General features: G+C 34.0%; 3 protein-coding genes across 11 annotated transcripts; 2 read left to right on the top strand and 1 right to left on the bottom strand.

Moving 5' to 3' along the window:
• Nucleotides 1-5594: 5594 nt before the first annotated feature.
• CHX24 (cation/H+ exchanger 24) lies at nt 5595-8603 on the top strand. The gene is made up of 3 exons (XM_022054130.2): nt 5595-6030; nt 6128-7135; nt 7219-8603. Exons 1-3 carry the CDS (start codon nt 5728-5730, stop codon nt 8422-8424), a joined length of 2517 nt encoding a protein of 838 aa, XP_021909822.1. The 5' UTR covers nt 5595-5727; the 3' UTR covers nt 8425-8603.
• A 578-nt stretch (nt 8604-9181) lies between these two features.
• Nucleotides 9182-14196, top strand: SEF (HIT-type Zinc finger family protein). Of its 9 annotated transcripts, none has more exons than XM_088214128.1 (6): nt 9184-9374; nt 9503-9609; nt 9724-9829; nt 10443-10552; nt 10633-10839; nt 13784-14196. In XM_088214128.1, exons 2-5 carry the CDS (start codon nt 9505-9507, stop codon nt 10834-10836), a joined length of 525 nt encoding a protein of 174 aa, XP_088070254.1. In that variant the 5' UTR covers nt 9184-9374; nt 9503-9504; the 3' UTR covers nt 10837-10839; nt 13784-14196. The 9 variants fall into 9 exon arrangements, 4 of the variants coding, with proteins under 4 accessions (XP_088070253.1, XP_088070254.1, XP_021909661.1 ...); XM_022053969.2 differs by having other exon boundaries at nt 9185-9374; nt 11109-14196; XR_015817264.1 differs by having other exon boundaries at nt 9187-9374; nt 10633-11346.
• On the bottom strand, nt 11561-14062 carry LAC3 (laccase 3). The gene is made up of 6 exons (XM_088214126.1): nt 13931-14062; nt 13656-13807; nt 13194-13438; nt 12981-13109; nt 11915-12874; nt 11561-11816 (listed from the first exon to the last, which is right to left on the bottom strand). Exons 1-6 carry the CDS (start codon nt 14048-14050, stop codon nt 11686-11688), a joined length of 1737 nt encoding a protein of 578 aa, XP_088070252.1. The 5' UTR covers nt 14051-14062; the 3' UTR covers nt 11561-11685.
• Nucleotides 14197-16717: the final 2521 nt, after the last annotated feature.

Raw genomic sequence — 16717 nt, 5'->3', positions numbered from 1 at the left:
TTTAATTAGTTTTTGTTAGTAGAAAGCATTTAATTTAGCGAATTAAATTTGTTATATAAAAGGTTTATTATAAAATTTCATTTGACTAAAACTTTATGATTGTAATATAATTAAATGCAATTGTCACATACATCGTTTGATAGCACCGTTTTAATTATAATATAAATTTTAATTGAATAGCTAATATATTTTTTAATTACATAATTAGTAGAATTGTAATTAACCCAGTTTTAACTCGAGTAGAACTTTAATTATATTACAATTAATTCTTAATTATATAATTTTGATATCAGCAAGGTTTTTTCTTCTTTTGTCAATATCAAATAAATCTTTTTCAGTAGATACAATTGTGAAATTTTCAGTTAAGAAATTTAATTCCAGTAAAAATTTAAATTTATTTTATTTTTATTTTAAATATAATAATGAAATTTTCAATTGAATAATTTAAACCTTAGTAAATTTTCAATTCATTATATTTTTATTTAAATTATTTAATTTAAAATTAATTATTCTATTGTATACAGTTTATTTTTTTAAGAAAAAAATTATAACACAGGTGTTTAGTAAAATCTAGTCAAGTAACAAACACACAGATATATACATATATATATATAAATATGATATGGGACTAACCTTGCCGACTTGGTAATTAACTCTTGATAATTACTATGGACAAGATATTCTTAGATTCATTTACTACAAATTTATAATGATTTTTTTTTTAATTGTTTTTAACAATCTCAATCAGTCAAATTATATATAACCGTATCGATATACGTAGTCGGCAGCATAAATGTTAGTAACTTTAATAATATTAAAAATGTACTTTTTATTTTCGTATTTTTTTTTTATTATTTCTTTCCTTAAAAACCGTCCCTCCACAAAATTTTAGACCCAACTTTTATTGGTCCACGTGTCTCATTCTCTTCTACTCACACCGGCTATTAGTATAATTGAATCTAATTTGTATAATAATAACTGTAAAATTTTCGAATTAATAAAATAGATAAATTTTTAGTTTTTTTTTATAAAAATATTAAGGGATCTAGTGAATCCGTAAGAGGAAAAAAAGAAAATAACGTTTATTAGTCAGTCATGTGCGGCCAATAGCGAGCAAGCGAAGGCCCAACTTCCCACTTATAAATAGTCTCGGCTCCTCCACTTTCTCTCCCACCATGTGAGCTCCTAACTCCTACCTTTCTCACACACAAATATATATATATATATGTATATTGCAGAGTTCATGAGCTCTTCATGTTCACTCCTAGCTATCTACTTTGAAGAGTACACACACACACACACACACACGCAAACACACTCTATATATATAATACTATACTTGAGATTGTTGATCCATGCTGAACGGGTGTGATCTGATTACCTGACATGGAAGACGAACACAGTAAAGAAGAATCTGTAAAGCTCAGGAGGGATAGCGCCATGAACTCTATATCTATATATATATATATATATATATATGTAAAATCACGATTCATGAGTAGTGGCGCTATCTATCCTGAGTTTCACGGGTTCTTCTTACTATATTTGTAAATTTCTCATCTGCGTCATGCCCAGAAACATTTCAACCAAGATCATATATATATATATATATATAATACTTGGCATATGGGTATGTACTTTCTGTGATCAAATACATCTATATATTTACGTACATATCTGTATATCATCATATCTGCGTGTGTTTATTACCTGGATGGATGTTCTTTCCAAAGGAAGAATGTAATACTCATGGAAAAAGGTAACGAGTTTTCTTCTTTTCTTTTAGTAAGTATTCTGACTCTCCTTTCAATATATATATATATATATATATATTTACATGTATACGTGGGTATATACTTATTGAGTTTAGCTCAATCTCCATGTTACTGACCTTTTTTCTTTCTAATTGTTTTTTCTTCTCTCGCAGCTAATTCACTCTAAAGGTTTAATTTTGGATTTTGGGTTAATCTCGCATAAATTATGATTAATATAAGTGAAATTGTACGACGCCGTTTCCTTCCTTCTGCAGGCAAATTAATAAAACACATGATTTTCCTCCGTTATCCCCGTGTGTAATCTTATATCATCTCTCTTTGAGATCTGTTGGTATTATTATTCGAATTCCCATTACAATATAATGTCATCTAAATTATATAATTTTAATGCCACGTATCTTCCTCTAAATTATTTTTTCCCATTGAAATTTTAATTTAAATATGAAATCTAAGAATAATCATAAGACAGTTTAGTCACATGAATATGACAAACCTAATTGATTTACCTTTTACTTAAAAAAAAATTATAAAAGTAAAATTTAAAGCAAATAAATAATAATAATAAAGTCATCTATACTACTAAATTATTCAATTAATTCCTATAAAATTTGAATATTTCCAGCTTAAAAGCAAAACGAAAGAGTCAATGGTGTACCCAATTAAAGATTATTACTAATGATAATATTGGAAAGAGATTAAATGTTGAATCCATATGTATATACTATATTATATGTATTAAAAGTATAAATAACTGCCGAGTTATTAATATTTAATCTTATAATTTTGTACAACTCTACTACTTTTAGTACAATCTATGATATACAGTCTCCAAGGGTACCTATTTTCTTCTACTTCAGTCATTAAAATTCCCTAAATAAAAAGTTGATGTCTTTTTGGTCTTAGGGTGAGTTAGGTTTTTCATTAATGGCGAGCAGGAGCAGGTGGATGATCTGAAACCCTAGGTAGGTCTAGTATTACCCGCATCCAGACAGAAACCTGCTCTGAGAAAAATATTCATGGAGCTGCTGCCTTATACCTCTAGTTGATCATCTACATATATATATATATATATATATATAGATCCCATCACATACATACATACATATATATATATATATAAAAGAAAAGGGTCTTGTAGCTGTTCTTCCCATGATAATTATTGAATTGAAAAATCTCATTTAAACAAAACATGAAATTGTTCTAAAATTTTCAAAAAAATAAAATATTGTACCTAAATTCTGAGAAATTTGGTGGGCGTCATCTGGGTTTCTTATAGATATATATATATATGTATATATGTTTGTGTGGTGCATATTATATTTTTTGACTTTAAATTTCTGGCAGGGGGTTAGTTGCTGTGGATGTTGACTCCTTTCCAACTTTGGTTCAAGTCAGGGTCTCGTCGCTTTCTTCTCCATTTAATTACTCACCTTCAATTAATTAATTTATTCCCCACATCCTCCATTCTTCTTTCTCATTCATCATTATCAAGGCTTTATCTGTCTCTCTCCATCTCTAATTTCAGAAACTTTATGTATCATTATTAGAGAAAACCATTATTAGATTGAGCTAATGTTTTTAAATTTCATTTGGATCATGATCGTCGTATTGACCCATTTCAAATCTTTTGAAAATTTACATACCCAAATTATATTTATGCATATAAAGATATGCCTACAGTGTGAATTTAAAATTTATTACAAAAAATGTGTATGTAATAATGTTCAATTTCGTTATTTTTGTTTATGTAATTTTAGTACACGTTAAGAGATAGATTGAAAATTTCCCTTCACAAACTTTTAATTAAATATATATATATATACATACATATAATGTTGGTATGCAAACTGATCATGTGGTTGGCCATTATAATGTAGGGTTGGGGGGCATATAATTTTAAAGTGAAATTTCATGTATTGGCGAAGGTTTGGTCCAACTTTTGGGCACAAGAGGTGTCTAAGTGTACGGGGACAAGCCAACCAAATAAACTATATATAACACACACACATATCTATATATATGTATATATTCATCATCATCTTTTTCATGTAATCAAGAGCCAAAGAATGTGCTTAAACAGCAACCCCCACCTCTCCACAGTCTTAAACATTAAAAGATTTAATATAATTAATCAACTTTTTCACTTCATCATGATAATATATATATATATATTTTTGATTATAGACCAAAGGGTCGATCACTTCATGCTATATATGTATATATAGAAAAAGTGGTTGTACTTTTGGTAATTAATTTATTACCTTTACAAAATTTATTTAATTATCTTTCCTTCGTGAAACACATTATAATTATTTATAATTCACCTACCATTATAAAAAAGACATGTATAATTAATTAGTGTCTAATTGCCCACATATATATGCTCCCCATTATCATTAAAGGGCTAAGTTGCATTTACCAAAAGGTTATAATTAATTAGTTTAATTAAATAATACAAAACATCTTTTTGATGGTCTCCTTTTGATTATATAAAAAAATTATAAATTGGTTGTACGTAAAAGCAAAGTAATTAAAATGCTACTTAATTGAAACTTTAAACATGTAATTAGAGATGCTAATTATGGGTTTAAAAATGTGTATCATCCATGCACCTGACCTATAATATGCTAATATTCTTCACAAGATGGCATGTGACTGAGTGCATCCACATGCATCAATTTATTTTCCCATTTATGATGTCACATTAAATTTTAGACATGCTCGTGACAGGAATAAATGTCGCACTACAATATCATTTGTGTCCTACAATATAATTTTATAAGACATTGTCTTATTTCATTTTATGTTAAACAATAATGGAATTTAAATTAATTTATTTTGAATAATTTATATTTAAGTTCGAATTATTTAACAGTTTTTAAATTTCTGCAATATTATTTATGTGGTAATTAATTGGTCCACGAGTACTATAACAAGGGCAGTAGGGTCACAGGCGGCAGGCTTAGCACTTTGTGATCGAACCTTATAGTTTATACCCTGACAAATGGCGGCTAACTTTGAAGCCGCGCCAAATACTTAGTAGCCGCCTTCTTTTATTTTATAATTTTTAAAGAATTTTAATGTATCTTTTAGTTATATAAGAATATTTTTTGAATATAATTTTCAAGAAATTTAAGGTTATTTAGTGCATAAAAATATTTTTATTTTGATTTTTAAAATTTCTTATTTTTAATGTTTTTATTTATATGTGTATTTTGTTTCTTTGGTAGATAAATTATACGTTTATTTTTCTAATTTTTAATTAAGGAAAATAAAAAGAAAATGTATTATTAATTTAAATGGGCCAGAAGCTCAATTTTATAATTGGGTCAACAACTTCGGTTAGTTTTGCTTCTGACCACAAAGTTTAGTCTTAAAGGCCCAAAAATAATTACAACCAAGATTATTACTCTATATTATCATCTTACTATAATCTGTTTCATTGCAGAGATTAATATTGTTAATCTACTATTAATTATGGGCATTAAATCCAAACTATACAAAAATAACTAGGGAAATGTCAGTGAAAGACAATATATATATATATATATGACGATAAAATTTACATGTGCATTGTTTAATTCGCTTGATTAGTGTAAAAGTTTAATAATTAACAAAGTTTTTAGCTAGATAATTTGTTTCGTGACCCTCTTTGTAAGATATTAGGAGTTAATTAGATAGTAATAATAATAATAATGGTGTAAGAAGAAAAGCATAATATTATTAACCTTCCAAAATGAAAATGGGGGATGAAAAAAGCACCACAATTTGCTCAATTAATGAACTCCATCCTTCCTACCTCAATTAACGCCCCTCCACATTCTTCTTCTTCTTCCTCCTTCTCTTTCTCATTCTTTCTCTCTTTTTCTATTCTCACACTTCAATGTTGCATGCACAGACGGAAGTTAATTAATTATTCGATTCAACTAAAGTTTTGTGTTTAATTGATTACATGGTTAGGGTATTCCCAGTTCATAACTCCATAGCCGCTGATGGAGAAAGCCTCATCAAGGTGGCGGTGGACATTCACAAGGTGGTCAAAGCTTCTTTGCACGGCCATGCCCAAGCTCAGTTTACTTACATTTGCCGGAGATTACGCCGGAGTCACTCTCCCGGCGTTTTCTACGGAGCAAATCCTTTGGATTTCTCCTTCACTGTGATATTGTTGGAGTTGATTTTTGTGATTTTTGCTACTCGAGTCGTTCGTTTTCTTCTCAAGCCACTCCGCCAGCCCAGAATAATCTCCGAACTTCTAGTAAGCCTTCAAATTATCCCTTCTTAATTTTCCTTTTTATAGTTAAAAAGAATTTGCATTTAACGTTAGAATTGTTTTTGGTTGATGCATGATGAAGGGAGGCATGATCATTGGACCCTCCATTTTAGGTCGAAACAGGGAATTCAATCGTCATCTTTTCCCAGACAATGCTGATTTCGTGTTGAAAAACATGGGAGCGATGGGTTTCATTTACTTCCTCTTCGTCGCCGGAGTAAAAATGGATTTATCCCTCGTCAAAAAAGCCGGTAGAAGACATTACTACGTCGCCCTAATCGGCGTCGCTCTTCCCTTTACGATGGTCACCATCACCGGTTTCACTCTGCGCAGCTCCATGGACCACAGCCTCGCAAGAGTCTCCTCAATCGGTGCAGTCGCAGCTTCATTAGCCATCACATGTTTCCCTGTCATACATATCATTCTCAAAGACCTCAACTTGCTCAACTCCGAAGTCGGCAGATTCGCCATGTCAGTTTCCATCATCGGAGATGCACTTGGGATCAACGCCATTATCGCTTTCGAAGCTGTCAAGCAAGGAGAAAGCGGAGCCAAACCCGCTTTATGGTACCTCATCTCGCTTATTATCTTGTTAGCTTTTGTGGTGACAGCCGTTCGGAGAGTAATGACTTGGATTGTGGAGAATACGCCGCAAGGAAAACCCGTTGAAGAATGCTACGTCGTGGCGATCCTTCTGGGTGTTCCTGTGATGTCTTTTTTGACGGACATGTTTGGGATCGCGATGGCTAATGGTCCGCTGTGGCTCGGGCTCGTTATACCGGACGGTCCGCCATTAGGAGCGACGTTGGTGGAGAGGAGCGAGACGATAATAACGGAGTTGTTCTTGCCGTTTTCTTTTGCGTTTATTGGGTTGTATACTAACGTTTCCGCCATGAGCGACGCAGGGTGGCAGAGCTTGGCGCCATTATTTGCCATGTGTTTGACAGGCTACATTTCTAAATTTGTAACCACGGTGGTTACTGCCTTCTTCTTTCAGATGCCATTGAAGGATAGTCTTGCTCTTGGTATCATTCTCAACGTCAGAGGTGTCGTCGAGATCTTGATTTACATGCACTGGTTTGATAAACGTGTATGCATGCGCCTTAACTACTCAATCATTTGTTTAAGATTTTTCATGATAGTTATGTTTATATGGATTCTTGTTTGAAGCAGATTATAAACTTAAACCTGTTCACGTTACTGGTGATACTGACAGTAGCAGTGACGGGTCTAACGACGCCGTTTATCACCTTCTTCTACGACCCAACAAGGCCGTACATGGTGAACAGAAGAAGAACCATTCAACACACGCCACAGTGCTCGGAGCTCCGGTTAGTCCTCTGCATTCCCGATCAACAAAGTATGGCCGGACTCATAAGTCTCCTGGAATTCTCCTACCCAACTACGACAAACCCTTTCTACATCCACGCTCTCTATCTCCGTCAGCTCATTGCCCGAGCTACGCCCATTTTCATCGACCACGACGAGCACGGAGAAGACAACAAGTACGTCGACGATTACGCCGTCAACAACGCTCTCAAACTTTACCAGGAAACCAGACACGAGTTCGTCAAACTCCATGCTTACACAACAGTGGCTCCTATGAGAACCATGTACCGGGATATCTGCGAGCTCGCCATGGTTAACAAAACGGCGTTTATCATCCTGCCGTTTCAAAGAGAAACCGCCGGCGGCGTGGCGGGTACACAGTTAATTGACAGCGGTCTCCGGTCTGTCAACTCCGACGTTTTAGACCACGCGCCGTGCTCGGTCGGCGTGTTGTACGACAAAGGTGGGCTTGGGAACCCACTAGTGGCCCGCTCCATGGACCACAATACTTACCGTTTTGCAATCCTCTTCCTCGGCGGAGCCGACTCGCGGGAGGCGCTGGCTTACGCCGACAGGATGGCGGAGAATCCGGATATCACCATAACGGTGATGAGATTCCTGTCTCATAACTTTGAAGGAGATAATGAGTTGGAGAAGAAGCTTGATGACGGGGTTGTGACGTGGTTCTGGGTGAAGAACGAGGCGAACGACCGGGTGATGTACAGAGAAGTAGTGGTGAAGAATGGGGCGGAGACACTGGCGGCGATTCAGGCGATGAACAACGGCGACTATGATTTGTGGATTACTGGTAGAAAACAGGGTATTAACCCGAAGCTTGTGGAGGGGATCTCGACGTGGAGCGAACATAATATAGAGCAGCTTGGGGTGATCGGAGATTACATTGCGTCGGAGGATTTTGGTGGGTCGGCTTCGGTGTTGGTGATTCAGCAGCAGGTGTTGAGATCAGGACAAGAGACTGTAACTGGTAATTGGTTGCAGAAAAATTGCAATGATTTTACTTGCAAGAGCATATTATCGTGGTGGGTGTAATGTTGTATTTCGAGAGTAGATTTTTCTTTTTCTTTTTTTAGAAAAATTTGGATAGTAGAGATTGAATTATTAATTTTTGTTTTTAATGATTTTACAAGAACAAAGATATTGTTACTTGTATAAATTAGAGATTGAGTTCTTTAATTTGTTAATTTTAACGAGTACTCAATGTTTTCCTATACTCCCAACATATATATATATATATATATATTCAAAATATAGTGCGAAATATAAGCTGAATATGAATTGTTAACTTTATAATAAAAACTTATGTTATACAGTAAAACAATATTAACAATTCGGATTAAAAAAATATATTGATAATTACTCCCTTTATTTTTATTCATTAATAGGAAAATATAAAAAAAATATTTGTCTGAATTATAAGATGAGATATCATTGTTGCGATAATAATACATAGAAAACTAACAATAAAGAAATTTTGTGTTTTAAAAATAAATGATTTTATGTTATTTAAATATTTATAATTATTTTATTAAATTTATTGTTTTTATTTTTTAATTCATTTTTTATATTGACTTCATAAGTTGATGATTAACAGTTATTTTCATTAAATATCTTTTTTTTTTTTTTCTAAATTAACAATATTTTCTAAAATTTTTATTAAATATTTAATAATTTTTTAGGAAAGATACTTTACTTATTTTAACATTATTTTTAAACTTCCAACAAAAACATCTTAAAAAAAAAACACCCAGAAAATTCGAGGGCCGCAAGATTGGGCTCTGTCGCAAAAACGACACCGTTTCCTTCACCTCCCTACGAGATATGCCGCAACTGGAGAGGGAAAACCCTATTGGGATTGAGTTGCTGGAGAAATAAAGAACTTTTGCTAATTCTATGCATCGAAGACCATCATTTCTCCTTTATTTCACTTCTGAGTGCGTTAGGATCGTTGTACTTATCTGCTTACTGAATTAAAGTTGCAGGTTTTATCCAACTCCTTTTTTTTTTTTTGAAAATATACACTGCAAGTCTCAAGGTCCGTTGCAGAGTTTATTTTTCTATTGAATAATGTTTTGGATATTCTTTCATAGGTCTGTTAATGATTTTGCAGCCATGGATGATGACACATCAAACTCATTTCGTAGAATGTCGACTCGAACTCGTAAGGTAGCTTCAAAGATGGTTGCAGCACTTGCGAGCAGTGACAATCGAACACAGGTGCGTGATTAATTTGGTTGATGGTTGCTTTTATTTGGATATGCTTTATAAAATCTTTCATCGGTTTGTGTAGCTGTAGAAATCAAATTAAGCATTTTCAACTCGTTTTCGCAGGCAGCTCTTGCTCGCCTGGAGGCTTTGGAAAATGATAATGCTGGAATTGAAGTAGCAGAGATGAACGATGATGATGAGGCTTCTCTCGACGAAGATGATGAACTAGGTCCTCGCTAACTTTTTAATTACTTTGCCGTTATTCTTTGTGTTGTTTAAGATTTCTTTTTATGTTTAGCCAATATACTTATATTTGTGTCAGAATTGATGATTTGATAGCAATTTGCAATTTTGATAATGTATTTTTGAACATTGGTCATTTCCTAGGTTGGATTAAATTTTAGACCTTTTTTCTCCTGTAAAAGTTTTAAAAATTCAATCATTGTTATGAATAGGATTATTGTCTTAAACTTCTATAACATTGTCTTGTCGCTGATTTTCTATTTTTGCAACCCTTTTTGCCGTATTTAAACATTCTATTGTTATTTTTAAGAAAGTTTTTCTTTCAAACAACGTTTCCTGAAACTTCCTGCTCAAGTTTATTTGAAGATTTGGAAGTAGGTTTTAGACCAGTACATGCATGGAGAATTAGCAATTGAAGCTACAAACTTAATATCGCTATTTTTAAGTGATTAGTTAGTGTAGCTCTGAGCTGTTTCTTTAAGGTGATGAGAAACTGAAACTTTTTTGAGGTTCCTCTTGCAATGCTGGCACTGGGATAATGTATTGCATGCTTTAGGCTGTTTACAGAGTCTCATTCTGGTTTTTGATCTCTGTTGCAGGATATGTACAGAAAAAGCAGCCCAAGGGCACAAAACGAAAAACACGGCAAGCAAAGGCACTTGAGAATGCTAGGAAGGCCCCGAGATCATTCCTTGAGCTCTTACATGAGGTAACCAGTGAAGTTTCATTTTTGTTCTCACTGGTCTAAATTATTATCAGGTAGTCTAAATCACTACTACAATAAAACAGGCTAACTTGGATTCCTTACCTCCACATGTACCATCCTATTTGAGGGCAGCTGTAGGACCTCCAAGTTCAACTTCTCGCAGACGTTTCTGCACTGTTTGTGGATTTACTGCCAACTATACTTGTGTAATCTGTGGGATGCGATTTTGTTCAATACGTTGCCAGAACATACATAAGGATACTCGTTGTCTGAAATTTGTTGCCTGAGTGGTAAGAGACTTCGAGCAAGCTTAGAGTTTGTACATGTGATGAAACTTGACACTTACTAACGATATCACAGGTCTACTTTTCCATGAAAATCTGGCACCTCAGCTTCTTATTCTGTGGAATCTTTGGGAAACTTTTTTCTTTTTTTTTTTTGCATGTCACAAAAAAGAAAGGAAAAAAAAGGCTGTTTTTAGTGTAGGTGAATGAATTTTCCTTAAGACCTCCCATATTTTTATTCATGTCATTTTTGTGCTCTTGATTTCATTTGCTAGAACTGTCTATAGAAGATCTAGAAATGTTATTGCACGACTGGAAACCCTTATGTCAAAGAGAAGATAAGGGCTGATACAGCTGAAAAGCTGGGTTGTTCCTTATAGTTGAAGTTCCCTTGTGAGGCCACAAAGTTGAGCATTTGGGAAATAGTGATTTCCTTCTGCTGTTATATGGACAACTTTTTAGAAGGTACTCTACGTTTGAGAGAAGCCAATGATGAATTTGGCTGATACCAAGGTACTGTGATATTTACTGCATTATTTTTGGATTCTGTTTCCTAACGAGTCTAAAAGTAAAGAAATACAAGTTTTGGTAGATTGAAACCATTTTGAAGTTATTGTCACAAATCTTGATCACTCTCTTTGATTCTAGGAACACTCTGTTTAATTTATAAGCATGCAGATCAGATGCTCAATGGAGAGCAATACAATTTCATTTTAGCACGACAGTGTAAAGGAAATAAACTGAATTTCATAACAGCACGAGCATACACTTTATCTAGAGATTGAAGAGGACTGCTCCTATGGGGAATGAGAATTTCTGCTTTGATAACTTGTTATGCATTGTGGATGATCTTTAACACTGGGGTAGATCTAACGGTGGAGGTTGAACAGACTGCAATTTTCCAAAACCATTCTCAACTAGGAAAACCATGGCCAAACCCCAATTTAGATGTGAATCTAAGTGACAGTGCATCAACCAAGCTCCTGTTTTGAAGAAGTAGAAAGAAAAGTCCTTCTGTTAGTGAAGAAACAAATTAGCATATTATTTCCTGTCTGCATAAAAATCAAAACTAGTGCATTACCTGGATTGTCAGCCACAAAGCGGATGGCTACCCATCCGCCGGGAGGAGTTCCAATGGTGTTCCTCTCTGGTGGGTCGACAAGGTTGAATCTGGCAGGATCTGTTTGAGGGTTAAAGTTCCCAAATCCAGATCCAACAACATAGAATTGGTATCCATGAAGGTGCATAGGGTGATCTTCAATAGTGACAATGCTTGTATCCTGCAATACAATCTGTACATGGGCACCATACTTCAACTTGTATACCTTAGTTCTACGAACAGGCTGCCATAGCCCTCTGCTTACATTTCCTGTATAATCGAACTGAATAGGAGGAACAGGAGGAAAGTCTGTGGTGAAAACTCCAGGGATTCCTTGGTAATAGGCTTGCATAATGGAAGTTGTCCTTGGAAAAACAAAGGAGACATTGTTGATGCTGGCACCAAACCTTGTTCCATTAGGACCTTGGCACCGAGGACTATTAGGGTTTGAGCAGTTGAACAGGCCTAATCCAACTGTGAAAAATAGGTTCTCATCAATTGTAATGGGAACATGAACCTTGTGAGGACTTCTTAAACTGGAAGTGAATGCAGTTGCAGTGGCAGTGTCATTGAATCCTGGAAGCTGAGCAAAGACTGGTGTAGAGGATGAAGACTTTCCTTTCTTGGCATTGCAGGGAGCAGATTTGTATTCAAGAATTGCAGTGGTGGTGGTGTTGTCAAAGGCTGCATTGGCTGTGTTATAGGCATGTGCAGCCATGTAGTAACGAGCTGGCGGCTGATCTGCAGTGAGCAGGACATTTGTTGTCTGGCCTGGAGCTATCATGATGACATTGGTGGTGAAGGGCTTGGTGTAGGCAGCATCAACAGCAACAACGGTGAGTTTGTGATTTGCTACACTGAAGAAGAGCTCCTGGTTCATTGCAGCATTAATGATTCTCAACAGAATTGTCTCTCCTGATTGTACTGGAAACACCGCAGTCTCTGCGTTCAGATTCATAACCCATTAGCCATACCAGATGACATCTTATAGATGGAAAAAAGAAATGTTCATTGCTCGGAGAAAACAAAATTCTCAGTGGTGGCAAACCTTGCTTGGAGCATCTGTAAAAATCACCAGGTTGACCGTTGATGGTATAAGCATCAGAGACATTTGGGGCAGCTCCGGTGAAAATGGCCTGCCTGAGAACGTCCATAGGGTTTCTGTCCCACCATTCTCCTGTATCATTGCAATGATATCATTAGTTTTCTTCGAGTGGCACTTTAGGTTATTAGTGTCCTTAAAGATCATCAAGAATGTTACCAAGAAGAATGGGAATTTCTCGTCTGGGCATGGGGAAAGGGTAGGGAGAGCCCAACTTAGGGTAGATGATGAGAGCTCCATAGACAGTGGCTCTAAGCCATTTGCTATGAGCATGCCACCACAAAGTACCTTCCTGGTTTATGATGGTGAACCTGTATGTATAGCTCCTTCCTGGTAGAATAGGGCACTGTGTTATGTATTCAGGTCCATCCGCCCATGGATTTCTCAGCTGTCTAATTCCATGCCTGATCACCAAGGTACAATAATTTTCATCTTATATACGAAAGCATCCTAGAATTTTCCATCAAAACAAAGAATAATATGCTTATTCCGTGCACAATACTTTACCAGTGTAGGGTGACACTATAAAGGTACAGTAATTTTCATCTTATATACGAAAACGTCCTAGAATTTTCCATCAAAACAAAGATTAATATGTTTATTCTGTACACAATATTTTACCAGTGTAGGGTGACATTATACTGAGCTTTGTTTATAGCTGTGATGACTAAGGAGTCACCATCTCTGACTTCCAATGTTGGACCTGGGAATTGTCCATTCACTGTGATTCTGCCATGGGTTTTGCACAGCCTCTTCACTGGCCTTTCTTCAATCTAGTTCAATGCAAACAAACGAGAACAAAGTCAGAAGATAACATAAAGCTCCATTGAAGAAGAACACAGCAAGACAAGAAACTGAAGAAGAAGAAGAAGAAGAAGAAGAAGAAGAAGACATACAACAAACTCATGGTAGTGAGTTTCTGCAACAGCAAAAGAAGCAAGGGAGCCGAAGGAGAACAAAATAGCAAAGAATAAGCAAGAGAAGACTGAGTTGACACTGAAATTGTGAGACTCCATATTTGGTCCCTTTTGAACTCTTTAGTATGCCTCTGGTAGCAAGCAAGATCAGCTATTTATATAGGAGGTAGAGCAGGGAAGAAGTCTCTTTTTTGTTTTACCAAAAACATTGGAATTTTTCTATTAACTACTAGTATTATTTCTTATTGTTTTTGTTAATTTTTTATCATTTGAGAAAAATATATTTTTAGAAATTAGGTTGAGTGAAGAGAGATGCAAAGAATTAATGAAAAATTTAATGTAGCAATAACATGTAGAGGATTTGGTTTTGGTGCAACCACTAGCCCCGTGAATTGTTAAAAACAAAAATGGAGATTCCCTACTTACAAACTTTTTCATGTTTGGGCAGTTGTAATTGCCTTTGTTTCTTCGTTTTAAAATTCAATATGCATGCTTAGTGCTATAAAATCTAATAATTACTTGACAAATATTTTAAGGTGTGGTGATTTTGTCAAAATGTATAATAGATTTATAGGTTGAGTTTAAGGTTTAATTTTGTTTAATTGTGTTCAATAGGATGACTCAATTGGTCAATAAAAGAGGGAGAGCATTTAATAAACATTTCAATGGTGCATTGTTTGTTGGCATTAATAAAGCTGTGTTGAAAATAATGAATTTGTACTCACACTAAGAAACAGGTTTAAGCCCAAATTAAATTATGGGTTTTAAACACATAACTCTAAACATCTTGGAATTAAGTTTGTTTTTTATTTTTTATTTTTATGTATATATTATAAACTTATGAGAATTAAAAGTTTAAGGTTTAAGTTTTATATATATGTATGTATATATACAGAAAAGGGTATCCTCGTAATAATAGACAAAATGGGAACAAGAGATGATGAATTGTTAGCTCAACAATTAACGTGTCTGTTAAGGTATGTGGACGAATCATCTTTGGGTGGAAGGATTATAAATAAAAAATACTCGAAAGAGTCATAGGATAGTTGGAGTGGAGGTTGAATTCTAGTTTGTGTTCGGTAATCGAAGGAGATCATGTTTTTATTATTATTATATAATATTCACCAATTAAAGACTCTTAAATTTATATATTTATATTTATATTTAGTATATGGTACGTCGTATTTGAATTTCTATTATTCTACTTTATATTACATGTTTATATGTATAAATAAATATGAGTCCAGAAAACAAAAATAAAAGCGCATACATATATATATATATATATATACATACACATATAGATATTAGTATGTAATATGGTAATGTCATACATATAAATCTTATATCGTTAAGAAGCTTGACATTTGACAATCATCCCACTTAATCACTTACTACTTTGTGTTTTAATTTCTTTTCTTCTTTTCGGCTCCTTGTTTTCTTACAAAAGTCTTCACTTCCAAAATTATCTGCAGAAAACAGAGTAATCTCAGCTTCTACTTTTCAAAGCATTTTCTCCTTTTCAAACTTGTTGCCCACTTTCACAAACAAAAATCTCCTTTCATTGTTTCATTTTTGGCTTAACATTTCTTACAATTGAAAGAAAAAGATTCCATGTTTATAAAAGGTGATCACTTTTATCCTGTATAAGTTAAAATCCTGACAGAAAATATTTCATTTTTTATTTATATTTGGTGAAATTTTAATCAATATCAATTAGTGCAACATGTCTGAAAATCGGTTATCGTTGATTATATTAATTATTTTAATTTCTTTACTTAAGTGATGCAATTTGTATAAACTATGATATGTAATGAAACTAAATAGAACTTCAACCATCTCTAAGTGTATATCTTAAAAGTTATACATAAGAATTAGGAAAGCCAGAAAAGTATGAGTTCTGATGCATCATCTTATTTTTAATGTACTTAGAAGAGTCTTTTCTTTTGAAAAGAGAAAAAATTAGAATACTATGGCCTACGGGTATCTCCCATGATGCAGCAGTTTGAATTTGTTAAAGAAAGAGGTAATAAATGTACAAACCTTCTCGCCATAATAGCGAGTAATTGTTTGTCAACATTATTAGTTTCAATGTAAACATCAATTAGGGCACTAACATGGAAATACTGAGTAGATTTCTTCTTTAATAGGTATAATATATATCTGTGGTATTTGAAATTAAGCGGGTCTGACACGTCTACCCTCTACACATTTATAGATAGATATACACATAGGGAATATACATATAAACTAAACTCATAGTTCATTTCATTGGGCCTAAAACTATAGAATGTGATCGGAAGCAGTCTCAGATTTATAGGGGGGGTAAATTTTATAACGCAGTCAAAAGATACCCATAAGAATCATAAATCAGATTAGGTAGGCAGCCAACTAACTTATCCAAGGCAAAGATTTGTAGCTCAGTTGGCGACGTACTCTCTATCTAGAGCTTCACGGACAGTGTGTGGGATTAAACAATAATATTACTTTGGAAAAAAACAAAGGGAGTCCATTACAATTTACATGAGAACTTTGTACCATATTATATCCACCTGCCCACAATCTTGATCATTTAATCATTAATTCAAATATATGTAACTGATCTCAATAATCACATAAAACTATCCCCATAAATAGCGGTAAGGTTTTTGATTATGTGTTTTGATAATACCTAATATACATTTGTTTATATTTTCGCATGCAATTTATTTAAAATCAATTTTTATTTTCTTGAATTTAAATCTTATATTTCATACTTATTATATA

Source organism: Carica papaya, chromosome 2 (genome assembly GCF_054855325.1).
Source record: "Carica papaya isolate Zhongbai chromosome 2, ASM5485532v1, whole genome shotgun sequence".
NCBI classification, from domain to species: Eukaryota; Viridiplantae; Streptophyta; class Magnoliopsida; order Brassicales; family Caricaceae; genus Carica; species Carica papaya.
The sequence above is the reverse complement of the archived record's forward strand: the minus strand, read 5'-3'. Positions and strand labels throughout refer to the sequence as shown.

Bases quoted from the DNA above. Each gene is read 5' to 3' on its own strand.
- CHX24 (XM_022054130.2), top strand. From the start codon at position 5,728: ATGGTTAGGGTATTCCCAGTTCATAACTCCATAGCCGCTGATGGAGAA. The intron at 6,031-6,127 runs GTAAGCCTTCAA...TGCATGATGAAG, and splicing joins GAATAATCTCCGAACTTCTA to GGAGGCATGATCATTGGACC. The intron at 7,136-7,218 runs GTATGCATGCGC...TGTTTGAAGCAG, and splicing joins TGCACTGGTTTGATAAACGT to ATTATAAACTTAAACCTGTT.
- SEF (XM_088214127.1), top strand. From the start codon at position 9,505: ATGGATGATGACACATCAAACTCATTTCGTAGAATGTCGACTCGAACT. The intron at 9,610-9,723 runs GTGCGTGATTAA...TCGTTTTCGCAG, and splicing joins GCAGTGACAATCGAACACAG to GCAGCTCTTGCTCGCCTGGA. The intron at 9,830-10,442 runs GTCCTCGCTAAC...TCTCTGTTGCAG, and splicing joins CGACGAAGATGATGAACTAG to GATATGTACAGAAAAAGCAG.
- LAC3 (XM_088214126.1), bottom strand. From the start codon at position 14,050: ATGGAGTCTCACAATTTCAGTGTCAACTCAGTCTTCTCTTGCTTATTC. The intron at 13,110-13,193 runs GTAACATTCTTG...GCAATGATACAG, and splicing joins AGAAATTCCCATTCTTCTTG to GAGAATGGTGGGACAGAAAC. The intron at 12,875-12,980 runs GTTTGCCACCAC...ATCTGAACGCAG, and splicing joins TTACAGATGCTCCAAGCAAG to AGACTGCGGTGTTTCCAGTA.